The 15,711-nt window shown below is 40.3% G+C and overlaps 1 protein-coding gene across 1 annotated transcript; it reads left to right on the plus strand.

Annotated features, from left to right (window-relative positions):
* Nucleotides 1-765: 765 nt before the first annotated feature.
* On the plus strand, nucleotides 766-12,466 carry LOC130293371 (trypsin-3-like). The gene is made up of 5 exons (XM_056541976.1): nucleotides 766-855; nucleotides 3,251-3,413; nucleotides 5,093-5,352; nucleotides 8,274-8,410; nucleotides 12,206-12,466. Exons 1-5 carry the CDS (start codon nucleotides 816-818, stop codon nucleotides 12,353-12,355), a joined length of 750 nt encoding a protein of 249 aa, XP_056397951.1. The 5' UTR covers nucleotides 766-815; the 3' UTR covers nucleotides 12,356-12,466.
* Nucleotides 12,467-15,711: the final 3,245 nt, after the last annotated feature.

Raw genomic sequence — 15,711 nt, forward strand, 5'->3', positions numbered from 1 at the left:
ATGGTCAAATTTTGTCTTTCTCCATTACTACATAGAAGGTTTTTTTTATTATTACAAAACTTGGGCCATATTTTTTTTCTGGTGAGCCTCTTCCAGGTTTAAAGGGGTACTCCGTTGGAAAACTTTATTTTTTTTAAATTAATTGGTGCCAGAAAGTTAAACAAATTTGTAAATTACTTCTATTAAAAAATCTTCCAGTACTTATTAGCTGCTGAATACTACAGAAGAAATTATTTTCTTTTTGGAACACAGAGCTCTCTGCTGACATCATGACCACAGTGCTCTCTGCTGACATCTCTGTCCATTTTAAGAACTGTGCAGAGTAGGAGAAAATCCCCATAGCAAACATATGCTGCTCTAAAATGGACAGAGCTGTCAGCAGAGAGCACTGTGCTCGTGATGTCAGCAGAGAGCTCTGTGTTCCAAAAAGAAAATAATTTACTCTATAGTATTCAGCAGCTAATAAGTACTGGAAGGGTTAAGATTTTTTAATAGAAGTAATTTACAAATCTGTTTAACTTTCTGGCACCAGTTGATCAAAAAAATAAAAAAAGTACCCCTTTAAATATAGCTTAGACTATTCAATGAGCCAAGCTAAGTACAAATAGCTTTCATGTTTAGAGATAATAGTCCTAGCGATTGCACCCTACGTAGTATTATTTTTAGTTAATATGGGAACTTGCAGGTGTCTGGAGAGGATTCATGTGAACTAACAAGATGTTGCATCTTAATGGTCCTATAAATGACTTGCCGAGTTGGCTATAGACCTCTCAAAGGCGTCCAACATATCGAGGCAGAGTTACCATCAGCTCATTATGCATTCTCTCTGGGTGTTGGTGTTCCTAGGGGTTGCAGGTAATAACCGTAAACGTATATGAATGTCTTCCTCTCTGTAAATCTTCCACATCTCTAGAAAGATCCTGACTTCACCTCCTCGGACTATTCTCCATGGTCAATGGAAAGTCTTACCTTGATGCCTCAGTAACCTATTCTAATGGGCCATGGTTCTTAGAAGGAATCGTAGGCACTTATTTGGGATTGCTTCGACCACATAAATATGGTTTCTGCAGAATGTCCTGCTCTATGTTGGGGTCCTCAAGTCTTCTTATGTTGAAAATATGGTTTTTGATGATTGTCTACATCCATCTAGTTCCTTCTTCTGTACTACACAATGCAGAGCCCTGTGGATAAAACCACTATGGCAATCAATGGAGCCTATAAAGAACCTTTACAACAGACCTCTATGGCCTGTATCAGATTCTGTTTATATGGAGATATTGGGGTTGATTTACTAAGAGTGGAGTGGAGTTTTTTTCCCCAGACAGGTCTGTGACCCCCCGACCTACGATGGCCCCGACATACGATAATTTCAACATACAATGGCCTCTCAGTTGCCATCGCATGTTGAAGGCAGCATCTACGTACGATGCTTTTGTATGTCGGGGCCATCGCATAAACGGCTATCCTGCAGCGCAGACTGCTTCGGCTGCCACCAGATAGCCGTTTAAGGTGCCCCGTGTGCTCCGGTGAGTGTCACTCACCTGTTACCGATGTTACGGACCGTCCTCTTCGGGCTCCGCTGCATCGCCGTCGCTCTTCTTCGTCGTCATCACGTCGCCGCGCACGCCTTCCCGTCATCCAATAGGAGCGGCGTGCACAACGACATGATGACGGCGATGAAGAGCAATGATCCCGGCCAGCAGAGATGATCCGTAGTGGCGGGGACACCCCGGGGACGCAGCAACAGCGATGGAGGGCGACATCCAGGGCAGCGGTGACGGGTCCGGAGCGGCGGGGACAGGTGAGTATAACTTCCTATACTTTACATTGCATGGATCCCTCAACATACGATGGTTTCAACTAACGATGGTTCATTTGGAAGGAATTACCATCGTATGTTGAGGGAACACTGTATTTTTCCACTGTATTTACAATTTTTTCTCTTTTTACAACTGTTGGGTTTTCCAGAGCTTGAATTCACCACATTTTATGTGGAAACCTTTACGAAACATGTCAGATACATTGCCCTTTTATCGGGGTCACACCCTTTTCCCCTGTATAAAAAAAGAAGAAAACAGGCGCGATGCGCGCCTGTTTTCTTCTTTTTTATACAGGGGGAAAGGGTGTGACCCCGACAAAAGGGCAATGTATCTGACATGTTTAGTAAGGTTTCCACATAAAATGGGCCGTCAATTGAATGTAATGTAAATATCTTAAGCTGTACTTCTTACCAAAAAGTGTTGCGCTCAGGGCACAACACCTGCACGATCATGCCGGTTAATATTCCAGGGTTAGCAGCCACAAGGTCATCCCGGTGAGTAGAACACACCTCCGTTGGAACGGGAAAAAAGACTGAGCTAAAATTTACCTCTCTCCCTACACAATAGTGAAAGCAAAGTTAAAACAACGTGTTTCGATCCTGGACCAGAATCTTCTTCAGGTCGGAAGGATCCCGGTCTAGGATCGAAAAGCATTGTTTGAATTAATAGTGAGTTTTTAACTTTACTTTCACTATTGTCTGGGAAAAGCGCAGATTTTTAGCTCAGTCTTTATTCACGCCCTTTTCCCCTGACAGACGCGCCCCTTTTTCAGGTTTTCTGAGAAAAGTGGAGAGTGGGTGGGGTTTATTGGATTTTTTGGGTGCATAAAGAGTTCAACATCTAGAATATATATATATATATATATGTATATGTATTTAAAAAAAAGGCAAGAAGCGGCACTCCAGCATTCAAAGTGAAAAAGTAGTGCTTTTTATTCCCCCATCATATCAGCAACGTTTCAACCCTCTCAATGGGGTCTTTTTCAAGCATGCTTGAAAAAAACCCCATTGAGAGGGTTGAAACGTTGCTGATATGATGGGGGAATAAAAAGCACTACTTTTTCACTTTGAATGCTGGAGTGCCGCTTCTTGCCTTTTTTTTGGGATACTTACAAATTTGGAAGCCTGTGGTCTGGGCTTGGACTCGAGAGCACCCGCTGGTTGTCTTCATTGTGCCACTTCCACATCTGCTATTTGGACTATATATATATATATATATATATATATATATGTATATGTCAAGGTTTACAGCAGTCGCCAGCGTCCTGTTCGGGCATGCTGGGTGTTGTAGTTTTGCAACATCTTGAGGTCTGCAGGTTGGAGACCACTGCTCTATAGAAACCCTTGTATAGCTTAGTATATGTATTTGAGCTATTATAAAGCTACATGCATGATCCCTTATTATAAAAGTAACATCACATTTCCTTTCAGTGGCCGCTCCTCTGGATGATGAGGACAAGATCGTAAATGGCTATGAGTGTCCTCCACATTCCCAGCCATGGCAAGTCTATTTCACCTACAATGGAAACCGCTGGTGTGGTGGATCCCTTATCACTGAGAGATGGATCATTTCAGCAGCTCATTGCTACAAGCAGTAAGTTCTGTAGCTTTAAAGGGGTACTCCGGTGGAAAACTTTTTTTTTTAATTAACTGGTGCCAGAAAGTTAAACAGATTTGTAAATTACTACCTTTAAAAAAATCTTACTCCTTCCAGTACTTATTAGCTGCTGAATACTACAGCAGAAATAATTTTCTTTTAAAAAAAACACAGAGCTCTCTGCTGACATCACGAGCACAGTGCTCTCTGCTGACATCTCTGTCCATTTTAGGAACTGTCCAGAGCAGCATATGTTTGCTATGGGGATTTTCTCCTACTCTGGACAGTTCTTAAAATGGGCAGAGATGTCAGCAGAGAGCACTGTGCTCGTGATGTCAGCAGAGAGCTCTGCGTTTCAAATGGAAAATCATTTCCAATGTAGTATTCAGCAGCTAATAAGTACAGGAAGGATTAAGATATTTTAATAGAAGTCATTTACAAATCTGTTTAACTTTCTGGCACCAGTTGAATAAAAAAAAAAAAAAAAGTTTTTCACTGGAGTACCCCCTTTAAAATGTCCATCCTGGTCATTATCATTATGTTTGAGGCAAAGGCCAAAAGAAGCTACTTAGGCTTTGATAACATTCTCTGTGGAACCGGAAACAGAATGACACATCTGTATTCAAATGGTGTCGACCAAATCCTGATGGATCAGGTGAAAAGGGAATCTCCCAATGACAATAAAGCAGCATTTTTGGAATTTTTAAAACATTTTTTACGTTTACGCCCTACACCGTACGGATCATTAACATTATACTTTGATAGTTCGGACATTTATGCACGCGGCGATACCAAATATGTTTATTAAAAAAATGTCTGCTTTTTGGGGGTAAAATGGGAAAAACTGACAATTTTTATTTTTTTGGGGGGAGGGGATTTTTCATTTTTTTTTTACTTTTTCTTTTTACATTTTTCACCTTTTTTTTTTTTACACTTTTTATGTCCCCATAGGGGACTATCTATAGCAATCATTTGATTGCTAATCCAAAGGATAGGGGATAAGATGTCTGATCGCGGGGGTCCCACCGCTGGGGACCCCTGCGATCTCCCTGCTGCACCCGGCGTTCATTTAGAGCATCGGGTGGAGCGCCGGAGGCTCGTGACTAGTGTTGAGCACGAATATTCATAATGCTAATTTTTATCGCGAATATCGGCCTTTTGCGTTTTTGCGAATATTTAGAATATAGTGCTGTACATTCGTAATGACGAATTTTCGTTTTTTCTTGATTTTATTTTCACATGCAAATTTTACATGCAAATGTTTGCATGGAAAAAAAATTAACAAACATAGCGAATATGCGAATTTCGCGAACATAGGACAAATAATCGTCAATATATTCGCAAAATAGCGCAAATTCAAATATGGTCCCTGTTGCTCATCACTGCTCATGACGTCATGGCCAGTCTATAGGAGGGGGCGTGATTTGTATCGCACGGCATGGAGCACAGTTTGCTCCGTGCACCGGATGTCTGGGGTGCTGCCGCTGGGGATCCCCGCAATCAGACATCTTATCCCCTATCCCTTGGATAGGTTGTCTAGGGGCGGAGTACCCCTTTAAACACTAAGGTCCCTTTTTCAGCAATACCAGTGGTCCCTTCAAGTCCTAGTTCTGATTTCGTTGATGTAAAGAATAGATGATGCTTCTGATCTGACATTCTTTTTACTCTTTCTGTAGACCCAAGACCTTAATAGCTCATCTTGGAGAACATGATACATCAAAGGAAGAAGGCACTGAGCAGCACATCCAAGTGGAGAAGGCTTATCAGTTCTTCTACTACAATCAGTACTATATGGAACATGATTTTATGATGGTCAAACTAGCGGAACCAGCACAGTTCAACAAATATGTCCAACCTATTCCCATTGCCAGTAGTTGTCCAACTGTGGGAAGTCAATGTCTCGTGTCAGGCTGGGGAAATCTAAGGACATCCGGTGGTAAGATATCTAGAACTTCAATCTCTTGTGGAAAATGTATAATATTTGTCCTTAAAGGGGTATTCCAGGCAAAAACTTTTTTTTATATATCAACTGGCTCCGGAAAGTTAAACAGATTTGTAAATTACTTCTATTAAAAAATCTTAATCCTTCCAATAGTTATTAGCTTCTGAAGTTGAGTTGTTGTTTTCTGTCTAACTGCTTTCTGATGACTCACATCCCGGGAGCTGTCCAGCTCCTATGGGGATATTCTCCCATCATGCAGGGGATATTCTCCCATCATGCAAGGGATATTCTCCCATCATGCACAGCTCCCGGGACGTGACATCATCATTGAGCAGTTAGACAGAAAACTTCAGAAGCTAATAACTATTGGAAGGATTAAGATTTTTTAATAGAAGTAATTTACAAATCTGTTTAACTTTCTGGCACCAGTTGATTAAAAAATAAATAAATAAATAAATAAATAAATAAATAAATAAATAAAAAAGTTTCCCCCCAGAGTACCCCTTTAAAGAACTACTATAAGTATTCAGTATGTTTTTTTTCCTAGTCTGTAGGGTTTGTCAACCACAAGAAAATCACATACATGGTAGATTATACAACACAAGCTAACACTTGTCTTGACTTGTTGGTTTCATTCCTTATAAAGCAACTGGTCTGATAGATAAAACATTTAGGCAGATGATGAAGTTAAAGAGTACCTGTCATGATCTTGTTAAATTTTAAATTCCTCCCAGTTCACTGCCCCATCATGATAAACCACCCCCTGCCTTTATTTTTATATGTTTTTAGCTTTCTACCTTGATATTGCTCTGTAATTTCTGTTCAGTCAGATTCACAGACTGGGAAGGGGCGTTCCCCAGCAGGTGTGACATCATCTGAAGCCATTCAGGGGAGAACTTCCTCCCTCACTCTGCTACACACAGCCCAGAGCAGTTTAGTAAGAGAAGATGAGCTATGATTGGCTAAGGCTGCATACACATACCCCTTGGCACTCCAGAATGCATTTCCTGATTTTGGACTTCTGCCAGGCCAACAGGAGTCCAAAGTTTGTGCAAGAGATGGGGGAATATGTGCTCTGGACAAGTAGGGAGACACCTAGTGGCAGCTTTTTTAAACACCAAATTTATGAAAAGTCTTATAATATCATCCACTGTCATTTATTGATTTCCTCTCAGAACCAATAGGTCTTAGAGTAGGTTCCCTAAAAGCTTTCCCCATTCTATGGATCGTGCACTGATTTGGAAAAAGGCGCCACAGAGATTGAATAGGGAGACAAAAAACATTTGGGTGTAGTGGTAGAATCATAAATTCAGATGTTAAATTGTTATAGAAATTATGCTTACAAAAATCAAAGGAAGACTCCAGGAAATAACATGTGTTATGCTTAATGCAGAGTCGGAGGGGGCGGAGCTTGGCTTGCCACCTTTCTTACAAAAAATAAATAAATAAATAAATACCGACCATGCTAATTTGCATAATTAATTATATATGCGTGACATCACAGGATACACATATGCGGGGGAAACTTTGTCCTCTTCTGACCCCTATAACTTTTTTATTTCTCCTTATAAGGGGATGCATGAGGGTCATTTTTTTGTGCCCCAATCTGTAGTTTTTAGTCATTTTTGTTTTGATGGGACGTTTTGATCGCTTTTTTTTTTTTTATTAAATTCGGGATTTACATTTAGTTACTAACTACAACTCCCAGCATACCCTGATACAGCCTGTGGCTCAGCAGCTGCCCCAAACGAAAACTACAACTCCCAGCATGTTGGACTATATAGTAGTAGTATATAGTATAGGACAGGTCAGTGTTTCCCAACCAGCGGTACCTCCAGCTGTTGCAAAACTACAACTTCCAGCATGCCCGGACAGCCGTTGGCTGCCCGGGCATGCTGGGAGTTGTAGTTTTGCAACAACCAGCAGGAGGCGCTCTGGTTGGGAAACACTGCTATAGTATATGGTGCAACATTCTTGGAGTTGGAGGATTGGTTGGATAATTACCGGCCATTACATTGCCAATATTTTTAATATTAAAGTATCGTCAGGGTGGCCAAAATTAGCGTTGGGTGTGAATATTTGCATTTCGAATTTTTATCGCGAATATCGCAAATTCAGGAATATTGCGAATATATTCACTATATATTCAAAATTGCGTTGGCTGCCATTGGCTGTCCGGGCATGCTAGGAGTTGCAGTTTTGCAACAGCAGGAGGCTCTCTGGTTGGGAAAAACTGGTAATAGTATATGGTGCAACATATCCGGGAGTTGGAGGATTGGTTGGATAATTACCGGCCATTGCATTGCCAGTATTTTTAATCTAAAAATATCGTCAGGGTGGCCAAAATTAGTGTTGGGCGCGAATATTCGCATTTCGAATTTTTATCGCAAATTAGCGAATTTGTGAATATTGCGAATATATTCGCTATATATTTGAAATTGCGAATATTCGTTTTTTTTTTGCATATGTGAATATTCTCATATTCCTTCTTTTCACTTGTCGGCCAATTAGAATGATGCAAATGCACTTGTCAGAGGTTATCAACAACATCCCTAGCAACCAATAGTAAAGTTGCCCACCCCCTCACTGTTTTCTTCTTCGAATGCGCGAATATGCAAATATAACGAATACACGAATATGCGAATATAACGAATACGCAAGATTCGCGAATATATAGGACGAATATTCATCCATATACCGAATATGGGCAATGCCGCTCATCACTAGCCAAAATACCGGCCAGGTGGCAACCCTAGGTGGAGCATGACCCAGTAATTCTCTCCTTGGTGGTCTTCGAATCTTCAGTCATACTCCACCCCCTCAGACCCTGAACAAGACAGACAACAAATTCACTCCTGGCCTTTGAAGTATCTGTATAAAAAGGTAACGGTGGTAAATGTTTCCTATCTCTACAGTTCAGTATCCAGATAACCTACAGTGTTTGGATCTTCCTATCCTGTCGGACTCAACGTGCAAATCCTCTTATCCAAACAAAATCACCGATAGTATGTTCTGTGCCGGTTACGTAGAGGGAGGAAAGGACTCCTGTCAGGTAAGTATAGAATGAGAGACACATACCATCACATTCAATGTTAGTCAAAACCCGTCCAGAGGAAAAGTTGCCCAGTTGCCCATAGCAACCAATCAGATCGCTTCTTTCATTTTTAACAAGGCCTCTGCAAAGTGAAAGTAGCGATCTGATTGGTTGCTATGGGCAACTGGGCAACTTTTCCTTTGCACGGGTTTTGATAAATCTTCCCCTATGTCTACAATATTATTTTCATTTTGTCAACATTTCATTTTAACAGGTATCTAGATTTTTTTTTAAATTGTATTTATAAGTGGATATGTCAAATATTTTGCTATGTCGAGAAAATATGGTATTATTCCCAAATATATTGTGATGTATATTGTGAAGAATTACCGATAAGAAAGAAGTTGCCTCCACCTGACTCCCTCTTTAGAAATGATCAAGGACTGTCAAGTTATACAGACATATTCTCGTACAGCCATCAATCATGGGAGTCGGGTAGGAGGAAGAGGGAGCCGAAGGTCACACTGAGCTGAGGAACATATTCTTACTTCTTAGCTATTATGCAAATAGAACAATATCTTTTGTATGAAAGCTAGCCTGTCCTGTCGTGATAACATGCTGCCCATTTATAATCATCCCAGTTCACTGCACCCATCATAATAACCCCCCCCCCCCCCCCACACACACACACACACCTTTATTTTTTTATTATTTTTTAGTTTTCTACCTTGATATTGCTCTGTATTTTCTGCTCAGTCTCAGTCAGATTCACAGACTGGGAAGGGGCGTTCCCCAGCAGGTGTGACATCATCTGAAGCCATACAGGGGAGAACTTCCTCCCTCACTCTGCTACACACAGCCCAGAGCAGTTCATTGTGAGATGAGATATGATTGGCTAAGGCTGCACACACACACCCCTCTTAGCACTCCAGACTGCATTTCCTGATTTTGGAGTCCAAAGTCTGTGCAAGAGATGGGGGAAATGTGCTCTGGACAAGTAGGGAGAAACCTAGTAATTTTTATGCACAGAAACATATGCTAGGGAGCAATATGTGACCAAGGAATCATTCATTTGATACAATATATACTCAATGTTAACCCTTATACACTTATCTCAATCTATACTATTAATGACAACTTCTGTAGGCATGGTAGCTGTAACACAGTTACTGGGACACCACAACAGTTCCTCATTAAATAGTGCAGTATATGTTCTTGACAATTCCTTTTTAAAGAGGTTTAGTATCCACTGTCTTATTTGAATAGTTAATATTAGAGGCTGAGCTTACATGACTAAATGTTAAGACAGTAATTCCCTTAAAGGGGTACTCCGCCCGTAGACATCTTATTCCCTATGCAAAGGATAGGGGATAAGATGTCTGATCACAGGGGTCCTGCTGCTAGGGACCCCCACGATCTCGGCTGCGGCACCCCAGACATCCGATGCACGGCGCAAATTTCGCTCCATGCCGGATGACTGGCGATGCGGGGCGGAGGCTCGTGACGCCATGGTCACGTCCTGCTCTTAATGTCATGGCCACACCCCGTTAATGCAAGTCTATGGGAGGGGGCATGACGCTCTAAATGAACACTGGGTGCAGCAGGAAGATCGCGGGAGTCCCCAGTGGCGGGACCCCCATGATCAGACATCTTATTCCCTGTTCAGACATCTTATTCCCTGTTGGATAGGAGATAAGATGTCTAGGGGCAGAGTACCCCTTTAAAGCAGCAGTTACAAACCTGTGGGTTTCTAGATACTGAAACACTACCACATCTAGCCTCCATAGCGCTGTAACGTCACAATTTATACGGTTGTGACCGGTTCAGTAATGTAGCAGCTGCTTTACCGGCTCAAGTACAAGACAATAATGACACCATCTGACATGTCCTACGACAAACTGCCCCATGATATCAGTCATCAGTTGGGTCAAACCGTGGGGATTTTTATTCTACATTTGTGAATATGACAAGTTACTTTTTCTCATTACATGAATTAACGAAGTTCTGTGGTAAGATGACACTACTCTACAGAGTTCAAGACCCTGCACAGTCAGACTGAAAGCCCAATGCACTTACTTGATTTTAGTAGAGCATATTCTCAACTCGCACTAATATGTACAATGAGTATTTCCAATAACACTCAATCTGATGACCTCAAATCCCTGGTACTTTGACAATGGGTAAAATAGTCCAGCCCAGTATTCTCCAGAGCTTTCCCAGTGATCTTGTAAAGGTGAGGGCAGGTGGGCAGACACATACTCAAAAATATAAAATTCCCTTACTCTGACGTGAATGGGTGTTGGATTAGGAGAAGTTTTTGGTATAAAAACAAAAAATTCACTTGTACTTTCAACTCAAGGCATCCCCTGCAACCAAATGCTCCTTAGGGCAATTGCTACTGACCCTCCCCCCGAGGGCCCTCCCTGCCACTATTCCAAGTGCTGAGATTTTCAGTGCGGACATTCCCTATGACATACCATCCTACAGACCCAATTTGTAGTATAACTGTGTCGGGAACTATGTGACAAAACCAACTCTTGGAAAATAAGGTGATGCTTTGAATGACCAATGATTTAGGATTCCGATGTGAGGTCTAACTATGGAGAGTAAAGTTATGTTTCAAAAGGTCTGGGCATCATGATATAGAACCTAAAAATGGCTTTTTTTAGGACATTAAAACATTAGCATTAGGGGCATGCATAAAAGTGATCCCATACCAAAAATTTAAAATTGTACATCCTTTTGGTGCCCACATTTCCACACCCATAACCACCTTAGGACTTGATGCCTGTTTGATGTAATCTCCTTTCTATGATCCTTGGATTAATTCCCCACAGCCTTATTCGTAGGGTCGGTGAAGAAGGAATCCCTACACAGGTCCCCATCATTCGTTAAAGATTAGCATACAGCCAAGCTGAACTAGGCCGTTTAGCTACCATATGAGCTGCCTGGTACCTACCGTACATCCAGGATTACTATGAAATGTGCTGCTATAACTTGGTTTTCTTAGTTTTGTCTTCTGTAGATAATTAGAAATTCTGGGCTATTAGATAGCACATTAAATTAAAGGGTGCTCCAGGGAAGTTAAGAAATATAAAAATGCCCCAAAGCCGCCACAATACCTGTTCCGTGTCCCCTGTAGTTATCCATGTGATTTTGCCAGCTCCTGCTGTCTCCTAAATGTTCTTTTTACTTGCTTGCAAAGTTGCATCCCAGACTACAACTCCCTGCAGTCAGTGCAACTCTGTGTCATGGCTGCCAGCCAATTGCTCTTACTATCTGTGTGCATGCTGTGTTGTTGTAAATACACTGTACATGTCTTTTCTTTCAAATTATCCTCCCCCCTCCCCAGCAATAAATCATACTATGATCTGAATGGCAGCAGTCAGTGATTAGATCTACAGCAGGCAAAGAGCACTGTTATGTGCTGAGTTGTAAATGAGAATCTTCACAGGAGATGCTGGCAAGATCCTCACCCAGGGAGGGGAGGTGTGGCTGTGAAGCCAGACAGAAATCATGTGGTGTTTGTATTCCACGAAGGTGGGGGCTAGTCTCATTGAGGGGTTTGCACAGAGACAAGCATGATCACATTATTGTGTCTTTTTCTCACTCCCTGCTTGTAAGTGACAGCTAAAAGAGGGAAACTGCTCTATGTACTGTAGCTAATAAATTATATTTAGACAAATAAATAGGTTGGTGAGAGGGAAAGGATGGGCTATAGGTTTAGTTCCTCAGAGTACCCCTTTAATGTCTAAGTATTATATGTGGGTTTATTACTCTATATATTACAATTATGTATTTATATATTTGCAGGGGGATTCTGGTGGACCACTGATCTGCAATGGAGAATTATATGGAGTGGTATCTTGGGGGCAAGGCTGTGCGCAAACTGGATACCCCGGCGTCTACACCAAAGTCTGCAACTATTATGACTGGATTAAGCATGTTGTTGAAGACTATTAACAAGGAGCAATGACCATGTATCTCATATCCTTCTGCATTAAAGCTTCTGACAGTAAAATGTTCCAGAGTGTGTGTGTTCTGTGAACTGACTGTGGTTATTGACAATGCTGGACATATAGTGAAACAACAAGAAGCTCCGAGCCACAAATGCATTCATTCAGTAAAGGATTTTATTAGAGTTTCACCACAACCCAGAAACTATTTGGTTGTGATATAGCAGAAAACCGAGATACATATGAACACCTGGCCAGAGCTGCAGAGAAATGTTCATGGTAGAAGATAGATAAATAGAAAATTTGTACATAAATTAGCAGTTGCAGTTTTTTTTTTGGTCACATCGCATCCCAGAAAAAAACGGAATAAAAAGTGATAAAAAAGTACAATCTATGTCAAATTAGACTGATACAAAACTAAAGATCATGGCGCAAAAAGCGAGCACCCACGCCTCTGCATAAAATTCAATAAAATACAAAATAATACACGGGAATATTGACTTTAAGCATATCAATAAAATAAAAACATTTACAATATTTTTAAACATAGTAAGTCATAAAAAACCCAATATATATGGTATCATTGTAATTGTACTAGCCTGAAAAATCAATTAAACGTGTCAGTATGACTACACAGTGAATGGTGTAAAAAAAAAAACCCCACCCGTAAAATTTGCTAAATGGTATTTTTTTTCTTTATTTTAAATCACAAATAATTGTTTGTATAATTCTGTATAATTTATGGAAGAATGAAGGATGTCATTACAAAGTCCGATTAGTCCTGCAAAATAAAAGAGTTATGGCTATCATAAGGTTTAAAAGGGGGGGAAAAAAAAACCCACAAAAACAAAAGTTGGCCCAGCCCTAAAGAGGTTAAAAAGTGGGGAACAATACATTTGTCCAACTAAGGTAGCTTTGTTTAGATGAAAAGATCAAAGGGCCGGAATTGATTTTACGTTATGAAAAAATGACAAGGTTTATCAATCTGTCAGAAACCAAAACTGCAGAGATTTGCCCATAGCAACCACTCCCAGCTCGTTGATGATTGGTTGCTATGGACAAATGTCTGGAACAGATTGGTAGTACTCTGGGCCTAGTGGGCTTAGCTTTTTTTTTAGCTAATGTCACAATATCAGTTATAAATATATACAGTATACATCTATAGTCCAATGAGGTAAAAAGAAAAAAAATACCACAGTAAATTGTAGAAATAACTCTTTATTATAAAAAACAAAAAAACAAAAAACAAGCTTTTAATGTACAGATGAAGCAGAACCAAGCTAGTCAAAAACACGGGGAATACGGGGGTGTATTGCGTGTGGTTTTACATAGGACCGCAAGTAAATCTACTATAGCATCTTAACTACATATGATCTAAACATCTGTATACAGCTGTAATATTACACCATAAAGATCATATATTATATATATATATATATATATATATATATATATATATATATATATATATATATATGGAAGGCAGGAGAGAACTATTGTTACGCTTTCCATCAGGAGTTATGTCATGGATTTAGGCCCAACAGGGTGAGACTAATACTGTAGGTAGGGTTGCCACCTGACTGGTATTTTACCGGCACAGCCGGTATTTTGGCCACCCTGCCGGTATTTCTTAAAAAAGTGAAAAAAAAGTTAACAAAGGTCATTTAACCCCTTCCCTATTAAAAGTTTGAATCACCCCCCTTTTCCCATAAAAACAACTGTGTAAATAAAAATAAACATATCTGGTATTGCCGCGTGCGAAAATGTCCGAACTATAAAAATATATTGTTAATTAAATTGCACGGTCAATGGCGTGCTTGCAAAAAAATTCCAAAGTCCAAAATAGTGTATTTTTGGTCACTTTTTATATCATGAAAAAATGAATAAAAAGCGATCAAAAAGTCTGATCAATACAAAAATGGTACCGATAAAAACTTCAGAACACGGCGCAAAAAAATGAGCCCTCATACTGGCCCATACGTGGAAAAATAAAAAAGTTATAGGGGTTAGAAGATGAGAATTTTTAACATATAAATTTTCCTGCATGTAGTTATGATTTTTTTCAAAGTACGACAATATCCAACCTATATAAGTAGGGGATCATTTTAACCGTATGGACCTACAGAATAAAGATGAGGTGTTATTTTTACCGAAAAATGTACTGCGTAGAAACGGAAGCCCCCAAAAGTTACAAAATGAAATTTTTTCTTCAATTTTGTCGCACAATGATTTTTGTACCGTTTTGCCGTGGATTTTTGGGTAAAATGACTAATGTCACTGCAAAGTAGAATTGGTGGCGTAAAAAATAAGCCATAATATGGATTTTTAGGTGCAATATTGAAAGCGTTATGATTTTTAGAAGGTGATGAGGGAAAAATGAAAATGCAAAAACAGAAAAACGCTGAGTCCTTAAGGGGTTTAAAAAATATGCTTCTTTCTATTTAATTTTCCACTTTGAAAAAATGACCACTAGGGGTCTCCCTACCAGTCCTGGCCGCAAGCCCTTTTTATAGATTTCAGACTCATGCTGGAGTCTTAAATCTCAGACAGCAGTCGGGACACAGACAAGCTCAGCACTGCTCCCTGTCTGTCAGTCAGCTCATAGCACAACAGGGCATACTCCTGACTCTGCTTTACTGCATGTCCTCATTCATTTTACTATCTGAGCTCCGATCTTTCTTCTCTCTGCACATGCATTTGTAAACAGAGAGGAGAAGACTCAGAGCTGCTGACTGCTGTTCACAGCCTCTATACTGGGCCACGCCTCCATCCTCCCTCACACTAGGATGGCTGAATGAGCAGCCAAGAAGACAATAAATGAGGTAGAAAGAGGGGGTTTTGAATGAAAAGAAACACAGGGATAGTGTCAGTGAGGTACAAATGGGGGGGGGGGGAGAGTTTAGATCATGATAGGTACTCTAATTTTAAAAAAAGCGATCAAAAAGTCACATTAAAACAAAAATGGTGCTCTTAAAATCTACAGACCGGGGTGCAAAAAATGAGCCTCATACAGGCCCGTATAAGGAAAAATTTATAGGGGTTAGAATAGGACAAAATTTCCCCCCGCAAATGTGTATCCTGTGATGTCACGCATGTATAATTAATTATGCAAATTAGCATGGCCGGTATTTTTTTTTTGCAAGAAAGGTGGCAACCCTACCTGTAATATGAGGCTGCATGAAGGAACATGGGCCCTGATTTGTCCATCTGCCTGAAACCCAAACTGTCTGGTTTTGCCTATATCAACCAATCACAGCTGAGCTTTCATTTTTCCAGAGCCTGTTAGGATATGAAAGCTGAGCTGTGATTGGTTGTCATGAACAAAACCAGACAGTTTTAGTTTCAGACACATTGATAAACCCA

Source organism: Hyla sarda, chromosome 10 (genome assembly GCF_029499605.1).
Source record: "Hyla sarda isolate aHylSar1 chromosome 10, aHylSar1.hap1, whole genome shotgun sequence".
NCBI classification, from domain to species: Eukaryota; Metazoa; Chordata; class Amphibia; order Anura; family Hylidae; genus Hyla; species Hyla sarda.

What these genes read in the sequence shown, in the direction of transcription:
- LOC130293371 (XM_056541976.1), top strand. Translation starts at nt 816, where the DNA reads ATGCATTCTCTCTGGGTGTTGGTGTTCCTAGGGGTTGCAG. An exon ending in AAATCTAAGGACATCCGGTG is followed by an intron (nt 5,353 to 8,273) that starts GTAAGATATCTA and finishes CTATCTCTACAG; the next exon opens with TTCAGTATCCAGATAACCTA. An exon ending in GAGGAAAGGACTCCTGTCAG is followed by an intron (nt 8,411 to 12,205) that starts GTAAGTATAGAA and finishes ATATATTTGCAG; the next exon opens with GGGGATTCTGGTGGACCACT.